The sequence below is a fragment of the Coturnix japonica genome, chromosome 1 (genome assembly GCF_054131305.1).
Source record: "Coturnix japonica strain WE chromosome 1, WE-NBRP24, whole genome shotgun sequence".
Taxonomy (NCBI): Eukaryota; Metazoa; Chordata; class Aves; order Galliformes; family Phasianidae; genus Coturnix; species Coturnix japonica.
This window is the reverse complement of record NC_140663.1, coordinates 18,009,815-18,031,291: the sequence shown is the minus strand read 5'-3', so window position 1 is coordinate 18,031,291 and position 21,477 is coordinate 18,009,815. Positions and strand designations below refer to the sequence as shown.

At 40.0% G+C, this 21,477-nt stretch overlaps 1 protein-coding gene across 11 annotated transcripts in view; it reads left to right on the top strand.

The window, feature by feature from the left end:
• PLXNB2 (plexin B2) overlaps nucleotides 1-21,477 on the top strand; it is a 245,409-nt gene that overhangs the window by 169,462 nt on the left and 54,470 nt on the right. For all 11 annotated transcript variants that reach the window (XM_085521146.1, XM_015852624.3, XM_085521181.1 and 8 more), the window contains 10 exons: nucleotides 1,615-2,725; nucleotides 4,397-4,579; nucleotides 5,475-5,597; nucleotides 8,644-8,744; nucleotides 10,895-11,021; nucleotides 12,783-12,933; nucleotides 15,146-15,260; nucleotides 15,817-15,919; nucleotides 16,388-16,489; nucleotides 20,660-20,752. In XM_085521146.1, the coding sequence (XP_085377272.1) occupies nucleotides 1,615-2,725; nucleotides 4,397-4,579; nucleotides 5,475-5,597; nucleotides 8,644-8,744; nucleotides 10,895-11,021; nucleotides 12,783-12,933; nucleotides 15,146-15,260; nucleotides 15,817-15,919; nucleotides 16,388-16,489; nucleotides 20,660-20,752 (2,209 nt within the window). The remainder of the gene's footprint in view (nucleotides 1-1,614; nucleotides 2,726-4,396; nucleotides 4,580-5,474; nucleotides 5,598-8,643; nucleotides 8,745-10,894; nucleotides 11,022-12,782; nucleotides 12,934-15,145; nucleotides 15,261-15,816; nucleotides 15,920-16,387; nucleotides 16,490-20,659; nucleotides 20,753-21,477) is intronic.

The following is a 21,477-nucleotide window of genomic DNA, read 5'->3' as shown; positions in this document are numbered from 1 at the left end:
GAGGACTCTAGCATTGTAAGTTTGAAGTTAGCTTTTCTTTTTTTTTTTATCGTTATCCTGAGTTACTTTTTGTCATTTTGTTTGTTTGTTTGTTTGTTTGTTTCAAAGTCAGAATCACTCTACTTTCAGAGTGATTTTCTGTTACACACGTTTTCTTCATAGAGGAGCAAAACATGGTCAGCACAGGAAGGCTCAATGGCAGGTGATGAGGGCTAGTGTTGGGACCCAGCAGGTGGCTCCTCCTCCCAGCCAAGGTTCTTCCCTCCCTGCTTCAGCTGTTGCAACCCTATTGTTGATGATTAACTTCAGTTATCCAGTATAAATGGTGATTCAGGCAATTCTCCTTCACATCCTGCTGTCGTCTGTCACTGCTGCCAACACAGCAGTTATAACTGGCACAGAAGGGTGGCTCCTTCATTGTCACTTTTATTCTTTCTTTTTTCTTTGGTATTTTCTGCTGTTTTCCTCCTCTTAGCAGGCTTTTCCCAGTTAGGTCACTTTGTTGAATGTATCTCTTGTCTTTTGTGGGTTTCATTTTTTCAGTTCTATTCACAGTTCCAGATACTTCCAGTTTTATCCCCACATTCCCTTTGAGTTCATTGAGTTTCTCCTCATCTCACTATGGAATCCCATGACTTACTTTGAAAATTATGAAAAAGCTGTGGATCATACTTGTGGTTTTTTTTCAGTATTTCCTCCAAACACAATTTATTTTTTCCCCCAAACATTTCTGTCCAAGCCCTCTGTTTTATGCTCTCAGAATGAAAAACTTGCAGAAAACACTGAAAAGTGTTCAGTTCTTAGGAAGCCAGTTTAGATTTGCCTTCTTATTTAGGTCCCACAGTTACAATTAGGCCAGGCTACAAGTCTCAGAAAGTGCTTGCTTAATTCCACAGAGCCGGACAATCTGCTTTGGAAGCAGAAATTGTTTGAGAGGGTTGAACAATGCAACACATAAGAGCATCTTCAGCATGTAAAACTCTCAGTGATTAAATGATGTTTTAAAGGCAGATTTAAAACCATTCAGTTGTGGTGCTAAAGCGGAGTGTCAGACTGTAATGCATACCAGTAATATCAAAGGCAACGTTGCATAGGAAGCAGCTTTATGGCAGTGGAGGATTCTCAAAGAGTAAGAGCCAGATGCACTCCTTGTAGTCTACAGAAGAATTTTTTTCTTCATCAGGAAAGTCCTGCAACACCAAATGTCCCCAGCGTTACTTGTATGTAAGGCCTCCCCCGCTGCTTGAAATGCCAGCTTCCCCAGCTTGTTTTTAGAATCTCAGTAATTAACAATTCACACAGTATGAAACTGGAGAAACACTACCACTTCTTGTTACATTTCAAATTGTCCATTGACCTCATTGTGCTTTAGCACAGAATTATCTAATGGGTTATATGTTCAATGCTTGGGCATGTGACCTCGTTCCATCCTTCCCCACCATATTACACTGATAGACAATTAACAAGATTTGACTCTTTTATAATCTTTGTGATGTCTGCACAAGCATAAGGGTGAGTATATTTGTGTCCAAAATCATTATGTAAAGCTTCACATCTCCGAATTTCATGTCAATTTTATTTCTTAGTTTTCACGCTCTTCTTTTCCCTTTTTAGGTATTACGTAGAGATGGCTTTATGGATCTGGACGCTGAGCATTCTGAGCTGCTTTTGCATCACCTTTTCCAGAAGTGAAGAACTGAAATTTTTTCAGAGTGCCACAGAGCTAAATCATCTAACAGTGGATAATGACACTGGCATAATCTACTTGGGAGTGGTAAATGCTCTGTATCAGCTTACAGAAAATCTGGTGGTACGAATACATGTGGAAACAGGGCCAAGAAAGGACAACAAAAAATGCACACCTCCCATTGAAGAAAATCAATGTAAAGAGGCAGTACTGACTGACAATTACAACAAATTATTGCTGCTGAACAAGGAAAATAAAACAATTGTGGTGTGTGGGAGCCTTTTTAAAGGGATTTGTGCCACCAGAGATCTAGAAAACATTACCAAAGTAACGCATTATGTGGAAACTAGTGGAGAGAAGTCCTTTGTAGCAAGCAACGATGAGAATGTATCGACAGTGGGGCTGATCACTTCCTTAGACAATGATCAGGTGCTGTTTGTTGGGAAAGGGAATGGACCAAATGATAATGGGATAATAATCAGCACTCGGCAGCTCCACGAGAAGGATGGGAAAGACATTTTTGAAATGTATTCGGACTCGGCAGCTGTTAAATCAGCGTATCATTCTTCAAGCACACAACAATTTGTGACAGTCTTTGAGGATAAAAATTACGTTTATTTCATTTTTAACCAGCAAGAGAAGCAGCCTGTCAATAACCGCACACTAATTGCACGTCTTTGCAAAGATGATGCCCATTATTATTCCTACTTTGAAATGGACTTGGGCTGCAAAGATGAGGATGGCTCCTATGATCACTGTCATTCTGCTTATGTCACCACCCCAGGAGAAGAGCTGGCTAAGAGCATGGCTCAGCAAAGACAAGCTACAGATTCTGCCTCTGATGACAAAGTGCTCGTTGCGCTCTTCAGCAAAGTAAACAAAGATAATGGCTCCCTAAAATCTGCCATGTGTGTGTTTTCATTGAGACACATCAATGAAAAAATGGAGAAAAACCGGGATGATTGTTATACAAATAAGAATACCAGCATGTTTTACAAACTCTTTGCAGTAGAAAACCCATGTGGACCACATGGACAGGTAATATCAGCATCAATGTTAGAATCTGTGGTAGGAATAGTGGATAATATACAACTGTATAATTTTTATGTGGCTTTGAGATAAAATACAGTGAGATCAGATGATTGAAAAAGGGATATTCACTCAATGGATTTGCTACAGAAATTGAATGTGGTCGGGAAGAGAAGAGAAGCAACAATGTAGTTGCAAGAAGTGGAAGAGAAGCAACAATGTATTTATAATTTGGAGTATTTTAAAAAAGAGTAGATGTCTTCTAAAAGTGGAATATTATCTGTTTTCATGAATGCATTTCTTTAAAGAGTTCTTTCTGGTGTGTGGAAATTACTGAGTCATAAGCAATGATTTGTTATGCCCATGATCAGCTTCCAGATGATTACTGTAGACAATTCTGTTCACAGCCAACATATCTATAATGTTTTTAAGTGGTATAATTGATCTTCAAGGCGATACCCGGAGTTCAGTGTTGTTTCTCACTTGGATTGGAATTTTCAGATAATTGGAAATATGCATGTTTCTTATATTCAGATGCCTTTCACATATTTTCCTGGCTCAAAATAGACCCTCAGCATGAGGGTGACATTGCATGTATTTTCATGGCTTTTCATTGCCTTGGATACTGGAGGACACTGACATCCTTCAAGATACTGATTTTCTATTTATGGCTCTGGCTTTATGATGCAGTTTTCAGCTTCTCCGTTCAATGTTTGCTTTTGTCCATGCCTCTCAACCTATTCCCAGTCCTCATTTGTGCATGCCATTTGTTACTGCAGCCAACTGTAATCTGGGTTGAGGGGCTGAATCCCCTTAAAAAATAAGTCAGCAAACTTGAAGAAATATGTCTTAATTCCCCAACGCAATGAAGTTACACACTTCCATAAGCAGTTGCTTGAGCACAGCTTGAAAACAGGCATGCTGCAGCCCAGGGATAGGAGTGAACATCTGAAGGGATGAGGCATGGGAATACCAGGTCATTAATGGTATTGATGCAGAATCCTTCATCTCATGAAATCACAGCCATGCAGTAGATCTCTAACACTGATTAGAAGATTCCAAACCCCAATATTTCTTACTGCAGTACCCTGCACTTGAGGTGAGCAGCCAATACACAAACTGTTACTGTGAGAATTGGAGTGGCCTCAGCTTCTAGCAAAAGGGAGATGTGGATTTCCAGTTAGAGAGCAGAGTAGCAGGAAAGACAAGGTGTGGATGAACTTCCTTCTGCAGTTTCAGATTAAAGCATATTGAACATGTTGAATGTTCATGAGACAATTGCCAGTGAGCTGCTCTTCTATGGAGTGCAGCAAATTAAAAACCAAAACAGCTTAAAAAACAGTCCTCAAAACAAAATTGGTAAACCTGATCTATATGACAAGCTAATTAAATGAACTGGTTACTTGTTAATCTGTGCTTCTGCAGTGAGACAAAAACAAAGACCATTTCCTCTCTATGTCTCCTGAAAAGCAGTAGAACTGAAGCAGTTTGCAATTAGCAGACTGCTTTCTGATTGCAGCTCGTTGGCTTGGGTAACGTGGCCAGGCAACCCATTTCTCTCTTTCTGCTCTCCTATGTCTGAGGGGTATCATATTGTGGTAGCAGTGTTGCACTTCATTCTTAGCTAGGAATTAGTGATCTGAATGTTTAACATCCCTCTGTATTGCTGTTCCTTATTAGAATGCAAGCAAAAATTTCCCCTGTGGCTCTGAACACTTACCATACCTCTTGGGAAGTAAAAATGGTGTTATAGAGAAGCCAGTATTACAAAAAGAAGGGATGAATCTCACGGCTGTTACTGTGACTGTGGAGAATGGGCACACCGTGGCCTTTGTGGGGACTTCGGATGGAAAAATTCTGAAGGTAACAAATCTGACTTCAAAGTTTGGAGCATGTTGAATAGGTTGCAGACTGTTCTGATAACGTGCTGATGCTCTGAAAGTAAACGTGATTTAGAGGATCACATAGCAGGAGCAGATTCTCTTGGCGCTCAGTGTCTTTACTTTCAAAGAAAAATAAAGACAAGCTACTTCTTGTGTACCTCAGCTTTTCACTTCACAGGTAGAATTAGCATTGACTGAATGATACCTCTCCCCAAAGGTTTAGATACCTACCAAGAGCCCTATATAATAGCTATAGGTAATCTAACATCTGCTCTGGCCTTAAATCTGTTCAAGCCCCTACTCATTTAAGAGCAGATTTTCATTTTGTAATCATTGCGGCCATTCAGTGAACAGAATAACAATGTAAACCTGAAGCAGGAGCTCTGGTAAACTCTGACTGTGGGAGCACGTGGTTCAGGGGTTTGTGTGTCCATACTGTTGAACTATGGAGACTGTCAAACCGTTTGTGCTATTTTGCTGAAGAGAAGTGACGGCCATGTGTCACTATGTTGTTTGAAATTTGAAGCTGATATAACTGCACACTGTAAAGGAGGTCAACAAATTTGAACACCTTCAACTACAGTGGCTCCAAATTGAGAATTTGAGTTTTATGGCACTCAAATAAATCAGTATTTAGAAAAAAACAAAAACAAAACAGAAAATAAAACCAATCAATGCAAATACTGGCTACTGTGAGTAGAGAGCAATCTCTTTTCTGTTATTTTTCTGCTGTGCTTTCTGCCTGTAATGTTAAATACTTCAGATTGAAATGTTTTCACCAATATGAATTTGTGAGCTTGAGCAAACATAGCATTTCCATTCATGATAATCAAAAAATAACAACTTTTCCCACCCTTCTTTCTTCCATGGAACAGGTGTTCCTGTCATCCACTGTAACTGAGTACAGCTCTCTGACTATTGAACTAAATAAACCCATAAAGAATGATCTGGTCCTTGACAAAACCCAAGAATATCTATATGTGATGACCACAGACAAGGTAACGTATCTCTCATTTTTGAAGCATCAGGTCCAGTTTAAATTTCTCTGTGACTTTACCTGAGATTTGACGCTTCTCTGTCAATCCTGGAACTCACCCTCATCACTGGAGCTGCCCCTGCACTGCATTTGTGTGTGCACCACTACAGGCAGAAGAAAAGCAGGTTATTACAAATATATGAAAATGTTGCTGGGGTTAGGGGGTGGGTGAAAACAGAAGGTGAATTATGTTCCTCCTTCTACCAGCTTCAGTTCCCCTCTGTCTTTTGCTCCCTCAAGCAGAGGTGATGGGCTTAATCACTTGACTGTCACTTGGAGAACGGTAATGTCCTTAATGCTCACAGACTGAGATCAGGAAGTGAGTTCACCTCTGAAGCTCTCTAATGGGGTCTGGGCAAAGGATGAAGCTGTGATGTTTGCTGCAGGGTCAGGCAGCTGCACATGAGGGAGGATGCTTGAGCTGCCTACCTGTGAGACCTATTGTAGGGAGCCTGCTTTAGCAGGGGGGTTGGACTCATTGATCTCTTGAAGTTCCTTCCAACCCCTGCCTTTCTGTGATTCTGTGAATACTTAAGGATTTGCGATGCTAGTAGCTGACATGGCAGTGCCAGACCAGGCAGCCTAGCACCCCAAGGGCCCCAGCACATCGCTTCAGAACCCTGGTGTCCTCACCAGGCTGTGCCCTGAGCAGCATAAGCTTTGGGGCAAACCTGAAGCAAGGCAGGTTTTCTGGTGATAGTGTGCTTGAAATAGAGAATTTACAAAGGCTGCTGCTAATTCCATCTCTACAAAATGTTTAAATTTAGAGCGCAGAAAATTTCTCCCAAAGAATGTATTTCAGTTTAATCTTTTCTAAGTATCTCTCATAGACACATCAGTTTCTAAATATTGGGAATAATAATTTTCTTTTACAAAACCTGTTCAGCTTAAATGTGAATAACTAAACTTGGGAGCTCTGTCACGGCATTACATTACTGTCATCTCCGGGAGTTAATTACAATGAGCAGTCCAACCCACTTTGAGAATGGAGGCCTTCAGAGCTGGAAGAAATGAAGTGACAGAAGTGAGGGGGGAAGAATAAATGCTGAAACACACTCTGCTGTTTTCAGAACAGCTTCAGGTTGTGGGAAAAAGTGTACCAGAACCCTGCCCTGGGAGTTAAAATGGTTTAGAGTTATTTAAAAGGAGGTAAACAATGAAGGGCACAATTGCTGTGCTGCTGTGCATGCTGAACACTGACCTGCTTGGCAGTTGCGGCACTTGCCACCCAAGTGATGTGATGGGTGATAACATGAAGCAGCCTTTAAAATAAATTATTTGGAGACAAAATATGGGGAAGAGTGATACTCCTTATCCACTTCCTGGAGATGGGCAAGGGTCAGGAGGGCCCATTGAAGCTGGAAAGGACTGCTCCACTATTGCTGTACTCACTGTAGCTCATTAAAAGTAAAGAGAAGTGGAAGGATCTTCAATTCCTTCTGATATGTCCCATACCAGCAGTAACACCAAAGCCTGTGGCAGTCACTGTTCTCACCAATGTCTGTGCTTGTTATGGCTTTTACCTCTCTCTCTGGTTACAAGTGCTAATTAGAAAAACCCTAAAATCTCTAAAATCAGTTTCTCTGGATTTTGAAGCTGTCTGTAAGCCAAGCTGCTGTTTTTTTTCTGTAAAAACCTTTCAGTTTATGTAAAACTTGTAGAGACGGCCAATCTCTGGAGCTTGTTTCTGCTTGCCATAATTATGAAGCAGACACTTTGTCATAACAAAGCCATTCAGTGCATATTAAATTACTCACGAGAGGGGAGCTGGTTAGTGAAGCACTGTGCCAGTAACTCAGGTCTGGGTAGAAAGCAACCTGTGGAAGATAAGGGAGTAGAAAGTACTGAAGAGATAAGCCTATGTAGTAGTAAATGCATGAACGCTACCAAGTGTTGACATTTTCTCTAACTGAATCACCAAATCCCAGAACTGTAGGGGCTGGAAGGGAACTCTGGTGATCATCAAGTCCATCCACACTGCCCAAGTCAGGTTGAACTCCTTTAATGTGAAATCAGGCCAGATTTGGACTTGCAAAGTAGCTTTGTAACTGCCAGGAGGTTTAAATGAGAAGATTAAGTAATAAAAAATAAAAGAAAGCTTACCTCTATAAGTAAGCTTTTTTCACTCTTCATAGGTAAAACATAGTCCTTAACAGTCTGGGAAGAGTATGTCCCTTCTCCTCTTACACAATTCAGCAGCATGGTTAAAAGTGCTGATTACATGCCAGCTCATTTTTCTAGGCATTAAATAAAGACCAAATTGTTTATTGTCACCCCCAAAAGAAATCAAACCCAGAAGCCTCATATTTATGGGGAGTTTGAGAACTGACGGTGCTGCTTCCTGCCACAGCCCTTTCCATTCTCTGTTGTAAACTTACTGCACAGCATCAGGGTTATGCATAGAGAAGTGTGGCCCTGCAAGTACCAGGGGCTTTTTGAGGTTTTCAGACTTCCTGCAGTGCCTTCTGGCTAAAAGTGCCACTTAGGGTTACATTTCCAAAGGATTTCAACCTCGTGCTAACAGTAGGGAGGGAGGATATTGTACATACGGCTGATCTAGCTGGTGCCACGTTAACCTGCAGGAAGAACCTGCCCTGCAGAAGCTGTTTGTTGGGTTGGAAAAGATGTTCTTACCGTTTCTGTTCTGCAGCAGCTGCCATAATGCACATGTCCAGAAGTAACTTAACCTAACTGCAGGGACTGAACAGTTTTTTAAGATTTTCTTGTGATTATTGATTGCGGCAGTGAGCTTTGCTAGTTTGGAGAGAACAGTGGAGTGAAGAAGAGCCAGGGAAAGCTTGTCAGTTTGAGCTGTAAGTCATGACCGGGTGGATAACCAGGCTCAACAACAAATTACACCCTAAACATAGTTGTACAGGGTCTTCTCCTGCAATGGGCGGCATGGTTGTGCAGTCCCATGCATAAGCTTTTCAGTCTCCATTAACACTGTTAATGTTAATGCACCTTCCTCAGACACGTGATTGTTTGTCTTGCTGTTGGCTCCCCAGGTGCATCGCCTTCCCGTACAGCAGTGCCACAAGTACTCAGACTGTGAGAAGTGCACACAGGCCCAGGACCCATACTGCGGCTGGTGTGTGCGGGAGGGCAGGTGAGTCCCTGTGTGCAGGAGGCATCAAGATGTGGCACATGCCTTCTGTTATTGCTTTGCATAGCGATTCCAGTTCTTTGTACTCAGCCTCTCAGTACTGATAGGGATTGGATTTTATCACACAGACATTGGTATCAATCTTCCATGCACACAAATAAGTCCCCGTTGACTTCTGCAGATTTCATTAGTTTGGGAAAAAATATATGCTTCTGCTGGTACTGAAAATCATTATACATCTTGCAACTGCAAGTTTTATGGCTCTCTGAACCATGCAGTCAGATGTTCTCCCAGAACTTAAGAGTGTTTCCTATTTAAAATCCTGAAAATATAGCATTTATTTTAAGTAGGGTTGCAAAACAGAATAAAAGAGCGTAAAGAAAGAAATTGCTAATGTCTGAAGATAAAGTGTACAGATAAAATACCATTGGTATATAAATGTCAGCTGTGGAGACATGTAGCTACACCGGGCTCTCACCTCATTGCATGAGAGCAGAAGCTGGCCTTTGGCTGACTTGTCTGCAGAGGTTATCTGAATTAATATTCAAACATATGCAAACTAGAACAATTCTGGATGTCTCTTCTTTACATTGTGCATTGATTGGAGTGGTGAAAGACAAGTGCGGTCTTACAGCTCTCTTTTTGACTACTAAGTTAATTAACCCCTTGGCATGAGCAGTTGGGAATTCATGGTTCTAAGTACTTGCTGTTGGAACAAAGGGGCTATTTAATTATAGCATGCAGATGAATTTCAGGCTTCCAGCTTCCTGCCTGAAAATGTGAACTCTCACATTAAGGTACCTAACAGGCTGTTGTGCAGCATAATGTGGAGCACTGCAGAGAAACTTATGTGTTTGTACATATTTATGCAATATTCTGTAATAACTCTTCAAGACCAGACTTCAGCTCCAGTGGATGAAACCTGGGGATTTGGAACATGCAACTCAAACTCCTCCTGGCTACTCAGAGTTGAAGGCCATGTCATATATCATACAGTAGGCAATTTCCCCTAGATTTCCCTTCAGGTTTCTGATACAACCACTGACCTCAATAACTTGAAGTATTAATGATCTCTGAGAACAAGCAAATGTGAATTTTTGCATTTGGTAGTATTTCTCCCAATAGAAATAGAAGCACGTGATTTCTACTGTTTTTCTCACCTGCACCAAGTTCTGTCTCATCTTCACATGCAGCGCTTAATTGTGTGTTTAGGGACGTGTTATATGAATGTAGCCTTTGTATGTAAATGATATCCTTAGGGTAGTGCTGGCAGAACTGTTCAGCAACTGTACTGTACTAAAGCCCCTGATGAGTTAATAGACTTTTGTTACAACAGCCAGAGATATTACAGAGTTTTCTCACAAGCCTTGCACAGGATGAAAAGAATATGCATGAAACTGTCCCCCAGCACACGCTCTGACAAGCTTCTGTAGCCACATATGCAGATTCTGTCCTGCAGCACCTCTGCTTTACATCCTTCCTATAGGGGAGCTGAGAAATTCTCCCAGGATTTTTGGTGAGGCTGCACAGCCACTGATGTCTTCCTGCAATGGTAAGAGCGTCCTCACAGGGAGGGATCTTAAACAGTGGCAGGAGTTAATGAAGCCCTTCACCAAGAAAGCAGCATTCCCTTGTGCTGAGATTTCACAGGAGCTTTCCTGTGCGCCCCAGGCAGCACTGCTGTATCACATTTCTGCCCTCATGAGCCAGGTGTCTTATTGCTGCCAGCACATGGGTGTCATCAACTTGACTTACAGAAAGGTTGTGCCCACTCCTCCAGGAGTTTGGTACATGTTAAAATGAAGATTAAACAGCCTACTTTCAGGAAATGGGGCAATGGCTCCGTTCTCTTTTTGATGCTGTTAAATATTAGGTGTTCATATGTCTGAGTGGTGTAATCCTACACACTGTGCAACATATGTATGTTGTCTCCCTATTTGCTTTTCATATCTTGAACATGGTCAATATTCACTCCATCACTTATTTATTTAATAGTTCTCTGGTAGCAACCTGAGTAGTCAAAATTAAAGCAAATTTCCAGATATCTTGTACTGCAGTTTCAGTCTCTAGTCCCTGAATTGTTGCTTAGTTCAGAGAAAGCAGAGTCCAGCTATAATATTGCTTTACTTGGTGTTTTGTTCCCATTTTGTCAGATGCACAAAGAGGGCAGACTGTGAAATGGCTGATAAGGAGAACGACTGGCTCTGGAGTCCAAGTGGCACATGTATGACTATCATCAGTGCAGACCCTCAAAACATGAGTCGTAGAGCCCCTGCTAAGGTATGACAAGAAAATGCTTTCCCTACATGTTCTTAAAGGACATTGATGTGACTACCAAGCAAATTAATGTCTGTTTTATTTTGGGCATGGTGATAGCAAGAATTATAAGGTGTTTGGGGTATCTCGACCTTTCAGACTTCTCACACTGATCTTTTCTTGCCTGTTCTTCTTGCAGGCTGTAGTTAATGTTTTCTTCTAAGAAATGCTCCTTTTAACCTTCTCTATAAACCACGATGATGCATTATTGTGGATGACAAAGCACTTAGAGCTATCTGAATATTATGAAAGTGTTGCACAATATTGTATAGCCCATAAAAGATAATTGATAGGGGAGATTTCATGTTGCCCTTGCATCCTCTTTCAGCTTACTTGAGCATAAACTTGAGTAAGTAGTGAAGGCATAAACTGTTTCTTTAAAATCAGCAGTAGATTTACTTACACAGCAAAATTTGTCTGCATACATGGAGAAGTTAAATTCAGCATGCAAAACTACTACGTGGCCACAAAATGTAGTATTTAGAGTGTGACCAGTATATCATAGCTTGCTTTGATTTCAAATGCAGCATGCCAGTGAAGACTGAGGATGTACTGTTGGTGATCAGCAAGTAAAATCGGGTTAATTTTGAGTGGAGTTACTAAATGGCTTTTGATCCCTCTTAATCAGAAAGAAAGAGACTTCACTTTGGTTTAGTTTAATTTTATTCCTAAGTGATGTAAGCAGCATTGTGTTAAAGTTGTCTCTACGTTAAGTAAAAATGTTAGTAGAATGCACATAGCCTGGTTAAAATCCACACCTTCTCTTAGTTCAGATCTTGTTAACTTGTGTTGTTATGTGCCTCATATCAGAATATCAGGCCAAAATATCTAACCAACAAAAACAAAGCCAACTTCAAATGAGCATCTGCATACAACCTGCAATACTGCCACTTCACCTTCTCCTCATATTTACCTTACTTACCAAAAAATATTGCAGCTTATAACACAGTGGACCAGTTTCAGTGGGAAAGGAACCATCTTCATTTCTATTGGGAACACAAAATGTCAAAAAACCTAAATTGTAGAATTAACACACCTGAAACACTGAATCAAAGGCAGCATCCAAAATCTCATTTCTTCTTCCTCCTTCCTCCTGCCTTGCTAAGTTTTCCCTCTCTATTTTTCCTTTAGTTTCTTACACGCATGCTCTATTGATAATTTCTTTGAGAACATTAAGATCTCACCAGCACTCTCCCAGAAATTCTTTTTCAATAGTAATGATAGGTGTCAGGGTTTGGGTTTTTTTTACATGTACATTGAGTCTTGAGAAAGCCATTTTTATCTGCTCAGCCCTTTCAAACTCCAGCTTTTCCAGCCCATCCAGCCTTGGTTCTTTTGCTGGCTAATAATACCTAAGGTTAATGTAATTTTAATTAAGTTCATCAAGACTTCAGTTTTAACTACTCTGTTTACTGAACTGGATGCTGAGTACAAGAATAAAAGGCTGGGCCTGTGTCCATACAGACATTTTTGTTTTGATCTAGTGCACTGACAGGGGAGGAGTTTTCTTTACCATTTTTATTCAGCATAAACCTATCTGGAAAAGTGGTAGAAGATAAGAAGAAAATAATAGCAGATGCAAAGGAGAACCACTTACTGTGGTACCAGCCAAATTATCAGCCTCAGCTGGAAAAAAAAGGCAGCTGAAAATTCTGTGCCCATAAACCTTGCAGAGCTTACTTACTTCCTTTCAAATATTTTACCTGTTGAAAACTTTGTTTGCAGGTGAAACTGACAGTAAGTCCATTGCCAACTTTGAGCACCAGCGACAAGCTTTGGTGTACCTTTGGTGAAACAAGCCATCGTGCTCAATTAAATGAAGGAGTTATTATCTGTGACCCACCTGATATGATTCCTCCAACACCGAAAGGTCAAGGTAAAGAAATATTGCTACCTGCCGGGCATAAGAAAGGAAAGAACATAAATCACTGCTTCTAATGTGATCCTTTGATACAAACTGAACACACATTTTTTTTCCTCTTCCCGTCCCTTGGCTCAATTAGTCTATTGTTGATCTTTGTCCATTTGAACATTAGTTTAAAAAAGAGAAAGTTTTACTCAAAATTTTTCTGTAGCTGTTTTTTTCCAGCTGTGCCATTCCCAGTGTTTCTACTAGGAGCAGAGGGACTCTGTGTCCCTAACAAGCAAAATTCAGCTATTCTAATCTTACTGTAATTGAACTGAGATATGAGGCCAGAAGAGCAGTATGGTATGAAGATGTGTTGTTTTAGTTTTGCTATACTCAACTATATTTCATTAACTTGTCTTCTGGTCCATGTCAGAAGGTTGTCCTTTCCATCATAAAGCCTTCTGTCCTTTCCACTGTGTCCCCTCCAGCTTTTGCAGTAATAAGACCAGTGGAAAAATATATGGTCATATTCTTAAAGGCTGTACCACTGTTCTGAAACACTGATTATACTCTTACAGTCTTTTGCCAAACATAATTCTTGTGCTATTTCCTAAGTAGTGCTTTTTTTGAGCCTTAAGTTCATACATACTGATACATAAATGCATAGAATACAACTGACAACACAGCCTTCATTGTTAACTGATCAAATTTAAATAACTAAAAAAGTGTTCTTGCAGTTTGTATAGAGCTACCCCTCAGGATTACCTTCTCACATGTATCAGAATTTCCCAAGAGTGGTACTTGGAAGCACATTTTAAGACAAGCTTAAATTCTCTTCAAGCTGAAGCTGGTCAAAATCCAGTTTTAGCTGCGCAAAATGTAATGATGTTAAAATCTCTCAAGTTTTTAAATAGCTGGGGTATGTCGAGGTATCAGATTATGCGAAGTGTTAAAACAGGACTGCTTTATTTAGGGCCAATTCACATTCCCTAAATATTTTGAAAAGTAGGGCATAAAGAGACCGAGTTGATAAATATGACAGCTTGACATCTTCCAGCATAAAATGTAAGCCTAGAAGCCTGTCTGGAATGGCATGAGAGTAACCAAGTCGCCTAGAAATAATACACTTCCCTGAGTTTTTCCCATAGTGACCAATCTGAAAGGATATTCAAAAATAATATCAAGATGTTCAGAAGCTTGGCAGACACTTTGCAGAAGGCAGGCAGTTGTTAACACAGGCATTGTTTCCTGCCAGTAGGAGACAGAAAGTCCAGAGCCATCCACTTACTATTTAGAAACCCTATTGAGTTTGGAATGGCCCCGGTTACTGTAGCAGTGTCCTATTTCCAAGGGAATGGGATATTTCTAGAAAGGAATGATGCTTTAGAAAATCCTCTGGCATTTCTACCAGTCTGAAATATTTGATGGGACCCAGTGCAGGCAAAGCTGACTTCCAGTAATGCTGCTCATGGTCATTCAAGAACCTGTTCAAGGAAAGCAGAGTTTGAAATTGCCCAATAGCTTGTGAAATAACTTGTCACAAGGGCTTAATGATTTCTGCAAAAGGCATTTTAAGCAGCTTCGCCATGGAAAGCACCAGTTTCTAAAGATAAATTTTATTCTCTTAGCTCAGTAATGATCCAGATGAGAAGTACATTTGTGGGGAAATCTTGTACAGCAAACCAAGATCACAAGTGCCTGTGGTAGCTTTGTGTTGAGGGCATTGTTGGGCATTAACCACAAAGACCACTTGTTTTAATTCACATGACAATGACAGTTTTAATCTGCAAATGAAACAAGTAATTTTACATGAAGACAAATTCGTATTTAAGATAATGTTTGATTTTAAATGACTGTTCTCATGCCAGTTTTAATCTGTGTTCAATTACCTTTTTATTCATTTTTTTCTTAGTCTTTTAGACTCTAAAATTCTAGTGTGGTGACAGCAACACTGAGAAACACTTCCACAAGGCATAGCTATTCTGTAATTTTACTTTTTCCATTTAACCTATCTCTGCTTTTCTTCTGAAAACCATTTGCTCAAAAAATTGTAGAGTTTCAAAAGACAAAGCAAAGCTCATATATAACAGGTCATGAGACCCAAAGCGTCAACTGTATAGTTAAATATTTGCCTGTACAGTACAATAATAAAAGTATTATTGTATCATTCTGCTCAAGAGCTAAAGAATTCAACAACCACTTAGATAACTTTTTTTTTTTCCTTTTTCTTTTGCAATAGACCACGTTTCAGTTCCATTACAGTTAACCTTTGGAGAGAACAAGATATTTTTTGCATCACATACTTACCCTTTTTATGACTGTGAAGAAGCAATGAATCTGTATGAAAACCAGCCGTAAGTATTTCAGATTTCTAACTGAGATGTTTAGATCCTGTGGCATCATGCTTCAGGTTACTAATTAAGTCCTTGGCACTTGGAATTTTCAGTATTCAAGCTCTTAATCTTACACTTTAATGAGGTATCCAATTAAAGGCCAGTTCACTGGGCTGCTATTTTTGGTCATTGCTATTGTACTTGCAGGTGAGCTCTGTGGATTGCCACAAGTGTTAGACTGGAGCTTTGGGTTATGGTACATTCAAATGTAATGGTCAACTTGACTCTGCCCCCATCATCTTCCCCACTTAAGGTGTTACTGCCCCAGGACAGGTACAACTCAAACTCCACGTTTTTAACTCAATATATGAGGGTTTAGTTGGATAAATAAATAAATAAATCAAAGCTTTCTGGGCTCTCAAACTGTTCTTACTATGAAATTTTCAGCTTAATATAGCAAGGACACTGTAGCAGATTGATCTACTCTCCATGAATAAAGATGGAATTTAATTTACTTTTTTTGTCAGTGGGGGAAGAAGCTTGACAGTTTGTCATGACTATCATGTTAAATTTGTAGGTGCTATTCTTGTGCAAGCAATAGATGGAATTGCCAGTGGGACTGGAAGAAGCATATCTGTGAAGAGTCTTCTTCAGCACTGGATGTGATCAAACAAAATATGGTAATGTTTAAAAATAAAATTATTGGGTTTTTATTAGAAAACTTGAATATATTCCTTGCTTTTCTCTCATATCCATTGGCTGAATTAGGGATCTTAAAGTGAGTCTAAAGTTAACTCCAGAAGTGTAAAGCTTTTTTTTTTTAGTGACAGTGTGGGGGTGGGAATATAAGGGTGTGATTGAGGAGGGGCAGTGTGACTGAATAGCTCCTGAAAGGATATTTTTGTTCCTTTTACTTTGCTTCAATGGGAGGAACAAGATTTCAAGGCTGGGAAAGATAATCACCCACGGTTTTGACATATGCCGTAGTCATTTTTAGCATGTCTAATTTGAAAGGGTGTAATCAAACCTGTCACTGTATTTTAAGCACAAAGTTATTTAGAACAATCATCCCATTGTCCGAAGGCCACCGGAGCTTGTTGTGATAAGACTTTTGTTTTGAATAATGGATAAAATGTTTATCTCCCCAGGAAGAAGAATGCCCACAGTTTCTAAACCCTAACCCATCAATAATACCTATGGAGTACCGAACAACAGTGCATTTTGAGGGAAGACATCTAGCTTATTATCAGGTAAGCGGATTAATTCAAAGCTGGCTGTCATTTTTATTCCACTTTAATTCCAGCCACACCCACTCTTCAGGCATCGGGTTCTGCTTTTCTGGGTGTTCTTGCTCATAATTCTTGCTCATAATGTTAAAGAAGAGCTACACATTAAATTTGAAGTAATGTTGGTTACAGTCTCTAAATGTGGAGTGACCACAAGGACAAAATCACAGCAAGACAAAATATCATTAACAGGCAGATGAATTTTATTTTAAAATTCCACGTAAAGTAGACCTCCTGAAACAACTTGAGAATTATTTTTCAGCTAATGAAAGGAGAGGAATTTTAGGAAGTCTGCTTTTTTTCATCTCGCTTTCTAATTAAATACTTGCTTTTTGGTATTCTAAAATAGCGCTGTATGGTTTGCTTAATTCTCTTTTCACTTTTCAGACAAACAAACAAAAAAACAACTCAGAAACTGTGTGATTTTTAGTTTGGAGGAAAACATCTTTTGTTATTATTTTTTAACCATCAAACCAAAAAAGCAGGCACTGTCCCAGATGTAGCAAAGATTTCTCTTTCTTGGACAGACAATTGCAAAGCCAAGCAGCTAGTTTGACTCAGACTTTAATTGTTTTATCACCTGGGTATGTAGAATGCATAGAACTTAGTGTTTGTCTGATAAAAGGAAAGCTTAAAAAACTTCTTTAGATGATAGCTTAGGTATTGTTCTTAGTTTCTGCTGTTCGTTTCTCTGTTTAAATGCAATTAATGGTAGACATGCTGCATTGTATCAATTACTTAAACCACCAGCCATCGTTCAACTAAAGAAGACTCATGTTTTTTTGAGGTTTTTTCTTTTTACCTTGCCAAATTTAAGTAATGAATAGCTTACAATATCCTTCCATCACCTCTGCTATGCCTACCAAAAGAAGGAAAAAGATAAACAGAAGGAAAAAAGGAGTATAACAGTAATACAAGTGTGGTCAGAGAAAGTTAGAAGGCAAACCATGAATGCTACAATCATATCAATATCATATCATAATCTAGATGTGCCAGATTTACCTTTTAGAGGACTCTTTTCCTCCAAGGATGAGATACAGCAGAAGGAACCTACTATGCTAATCTCATTCACCTTGTTTATCATTGTGTGAATAAACACCTCAGTCTTTCTGAACTAATGCTAGTAAAGAAAAGAAAAAAAATGCCTCCTCCCTTTTTTTTCCAGCGGTATCAATTACGTTTAACAAAGCCAAACCCACACAGTGTTTTTGAATGCTTTGTCATAATGTAACAATATTTAACAGTTTACCTACAGAACAGACCAGCATGCATTTATTTAACTGGGATCCGGAAAGCCTTGTGTGAAATTCAAGTTTCTCTAAGTCAGATGAATGTATAGGCCCTAGTTTGGAGAGACACTGGAGAAAAATGCATATCAAGTGATGTCAGAGTAGTTTTTCTTAGCTGAGAGACTAGTGAAAACATCTTCTCTGTCATGGGAGTAGCTCACGTGTCCCAGTACAGAGGTGTATTTTTACAGCAGAATTGTAATTCCTTCAGTGCCAGAAATTGAACAGGCACACACAGAGCTTTACATCTGTATGCACAGAGCTCTAAGAACATGTGAAAATACACAAATAAGTGAAATATTTGTAATCATGGAGACACTTGTTCCTATGTAACCATATTACCTGGAGCAGTAAGTTTGATAAATGGAAGTTATTTTGAGTAATGGCATAACCTACATTCAACATGGGGTAACATTCTCATGGAAGACAGGGTGGGTCAGGAGAAACATATGGGCAAATCTCTTAGGGATTGGCCCTCAGCCCAAGTGCATATTAGAATGTGGCTTCGCACATTAAAGTATTCTGTCATAGGATGTCCTGGACATTACAGTGTGTTTGGAGGTGGCAGTCACGCAGCCGTGAGCGCATTTAAGGACTTTATTGATTAGAACATTGGCATATATCCTTTTTTTTTTTTATATTTTATTTGCCTACATTGTTGCTTAGAAGGTGATCAGCAAAAATAAATGTTCTGTTGTTACTTTGAACTATTATCTCTGATATCTTAGTTTAATCTGTACTTTGTTTAAAAAAGCATGCACAGCCACAGTATGTTATTACACTGATAATGACCAAGTGCACTAGGCAGCATCTTCATAAAAGCAGATTGGTGGTTAAGGTCAGGGTAGAAGAATAAGTTTACAGTTTTTGTATAATCCTCTTAACTTGTGAACACTTATACTACAATAAATAAATCTTGTGAGAGCCTTTGCTGGAAGGAAGTAGACTATAAGATGAGAAGCTACTGACTATTTTTCTGACCCTGCTTCCTATAAAAGAATTGCAGTAGGAAGCAGAAGTAAACCCAAGCTGTCCTTTTTCTCTTGAGAACTGCTGCATTCAGAGCAAGTGGCTGAGAATGGCACTGAATGGAAGTTTAACACTGATCAGCATGCAACTTCTAAGAGACATTCTCCAGCTGAATCCATGGAAGGCTGGCATGGTAGGAGAGACAGATGTATCAGCACCAAGATAACCTTATTGGCCTCCCAAAGATTTTCATTATAAGTAACTTCCCATTTGGATTTGTCTTTGTCATGAGTGTTTGATGTATAGATCACTTCTTAGTGTTTGCTACATTCTCTCTCCTACACCCAGGCTGCTGAGTAGAGCTCTGGGCCATCTGCTGTAGAGCCCAGCATGGCAGCCTGATTTCTGTTCTCTCCAGGTGGCAGCCATCATGCACACCGAGGTCCCCCTCCTCTCTGAGCACAGCCTGTTAAACATGCAGGAAAGCTTCCACAGGAGCAGCAGCAGAATTTGACCACTTTTGAAATGTAAAACAGGGACAGTGAGGCATCATTCTTCAAAAAAGAGATGTGTAAGGTGATTTAACACTTGGAGGATGTGAAACAGAATGGGCTCCAAATATTGCAGAAAAGATCTTTGTGAGCTCAGCAGCTTCTTTTCTGTATGCAGGTTCTGAGAAGGAAGAAGTAAAAGGTCTGCATCCCTCTATATATAAACCTTTGAGAGTCTGGAGCCAGGCCCTTTGCCTAGCTGAGAACATGATTCTCCTCAGCCCCAAACCTTGGTGGGCTCTTGTGTCCACTGCCCAACCTGTCACAGCAAAGGGGCAATAAGAGGGGCTTCCACTGCATTACTTAATAAACCTGACCTGTGAGCTGCCAGTGATGGCAGCATTAAAGATTTATTTATTATCCTCACATACAAGATTTTGATGACAGCAGTAGTATACTTAGTAACCCTCAGAGCAAGAGAGATCAAGTTACTGAGTATTTCTTCTAAGTTCTCTGAGATGCAAGTGACTGAAAGTGGGGCCTAAAAAGCATTAGAGATGAAGGTGGTCTTGTATTCTTGTGGCCTCTGTTAGTCTTCACCAGTACTTTCTAAAAACATCCTTTCCATTTGTTTCTTAATCTGGTTCTTCTGGCAAAGCTATACAGGCAGCTGTGCTGTGGGCCAGGATGGGAAGCTGACCCAGCACAGGAACAGTGCCATGATTTGCTTTTTAGTTGGCTCAGTCCCTTTCTTGAGAACAGCGATGCTGAGAGTTGTGCCAGTGCTGCTCAGGTGCTGCAGCCTAGGGGCAGGAATCTGTGGCTTTTCTGAGCTACAAGGTGGAGAGAAGAAAGCTTGTAGGAGACAGGAATACCCTTAAACTGGTGCTACCATCAAAGACTGTCTTGTGAAAACACAGCTGGAGTCTTGGTGAAGCAGGAAAAACAAAGCCAGCAAAGTCTGAGGGATGTTCGTTCCCATTTGCTGTCTAATTCTTGCCTTCCCACTCTGCCCGTAATCCCACAGAGAAAACCTTAAAGGGCAGAACTCAAGCAGCTCTACTAATGACACATCTGATGTGTGAAACCATCCAGCTTTCACGTGTCTCGGCTTTTCCTTCACGCTCTCTGAAACCAAGTGCTAGATATGTTGTTGCTTTATTTGAACCTCTCCATGCTTGCACCTTAAGGGAATGCTGGAGGGGTGCAGGAGGCAGCAGATTGCACTGGCTGGACTTTTCACTAGCTTGGCTTTCAGGTGATGACTTTAACTGGTTAGCTTTCTCCATCTGATCTTATTACTTCCAGTGTTGGACAATATATTGCCTGGTTACTGCCCTTGGTGAAGTTGTAAAAACTGAAAGCTGAGCTTCTCTCTTCCACAGGATGAAAAATTTGTGGTTGGAAACAGCCAGTTTGAATTTGAAGCTCCTGTTGAGGCAGCAGATGAAGGAAGATTTTCATTCACGAGTAAAGAGGTAAGTGCAGAAACATGGTTTGCCTACCAAGTATATGCTGTTTTCGTTGTCCTATTTCAGTGTACATGTGTGTCTTGAAGTATGCTGCACTGGCTTCCCTTGGAAAAGAAAGTCACCTGTGGTGGAGATTCTCCTTTGGTAGTAGCAACCAAAAGCAGGAGCTTTGGCTCAGAGTTCCCGGGGTCTCCCCTTAAAGTCCTGGATCATTTTGCTATATTTCTGAATCAATGGGTTCATTGTATCACCCCTGGAGGAATCCAGGGCCATTACTCTTTTATTCTCCACTTTTAATGCAATCAGGTTAAACTATCGAGATAAAAGATGAGAATTACAGAGGTCTCCCAGTTATCTTCTTCATAGCACAGATTTTACATCTGTAAAATGGAAATGGTAACAGTATGCTGTTGTTTGGCTTACTTAATGTCTGTGCATCTTTCTCTCTGGTCCATTTTACAGAGAAAGAAAATAGTATTTTAAAAAAGTCTACTGAGTTCAAAGCTAAACTCACAAATGTTACGTTGGCTTTAACCCTATTAGCTTGCTAAGAGTGTGGTTTGGAGAGCTAATTAACATTTATGCAGCATTTGAGTCAAGCACAAATAATTTCCTTTATGAAGTCATTATATTTTCTTTGCTGTTTTTCTCTCCCACCTGTTGTTATTGCTGCTGTCTTTCAGCCTCAGCAGAAGCCTGTGTCTTGGAGCATGTAAACTGTGTGCCTTGGC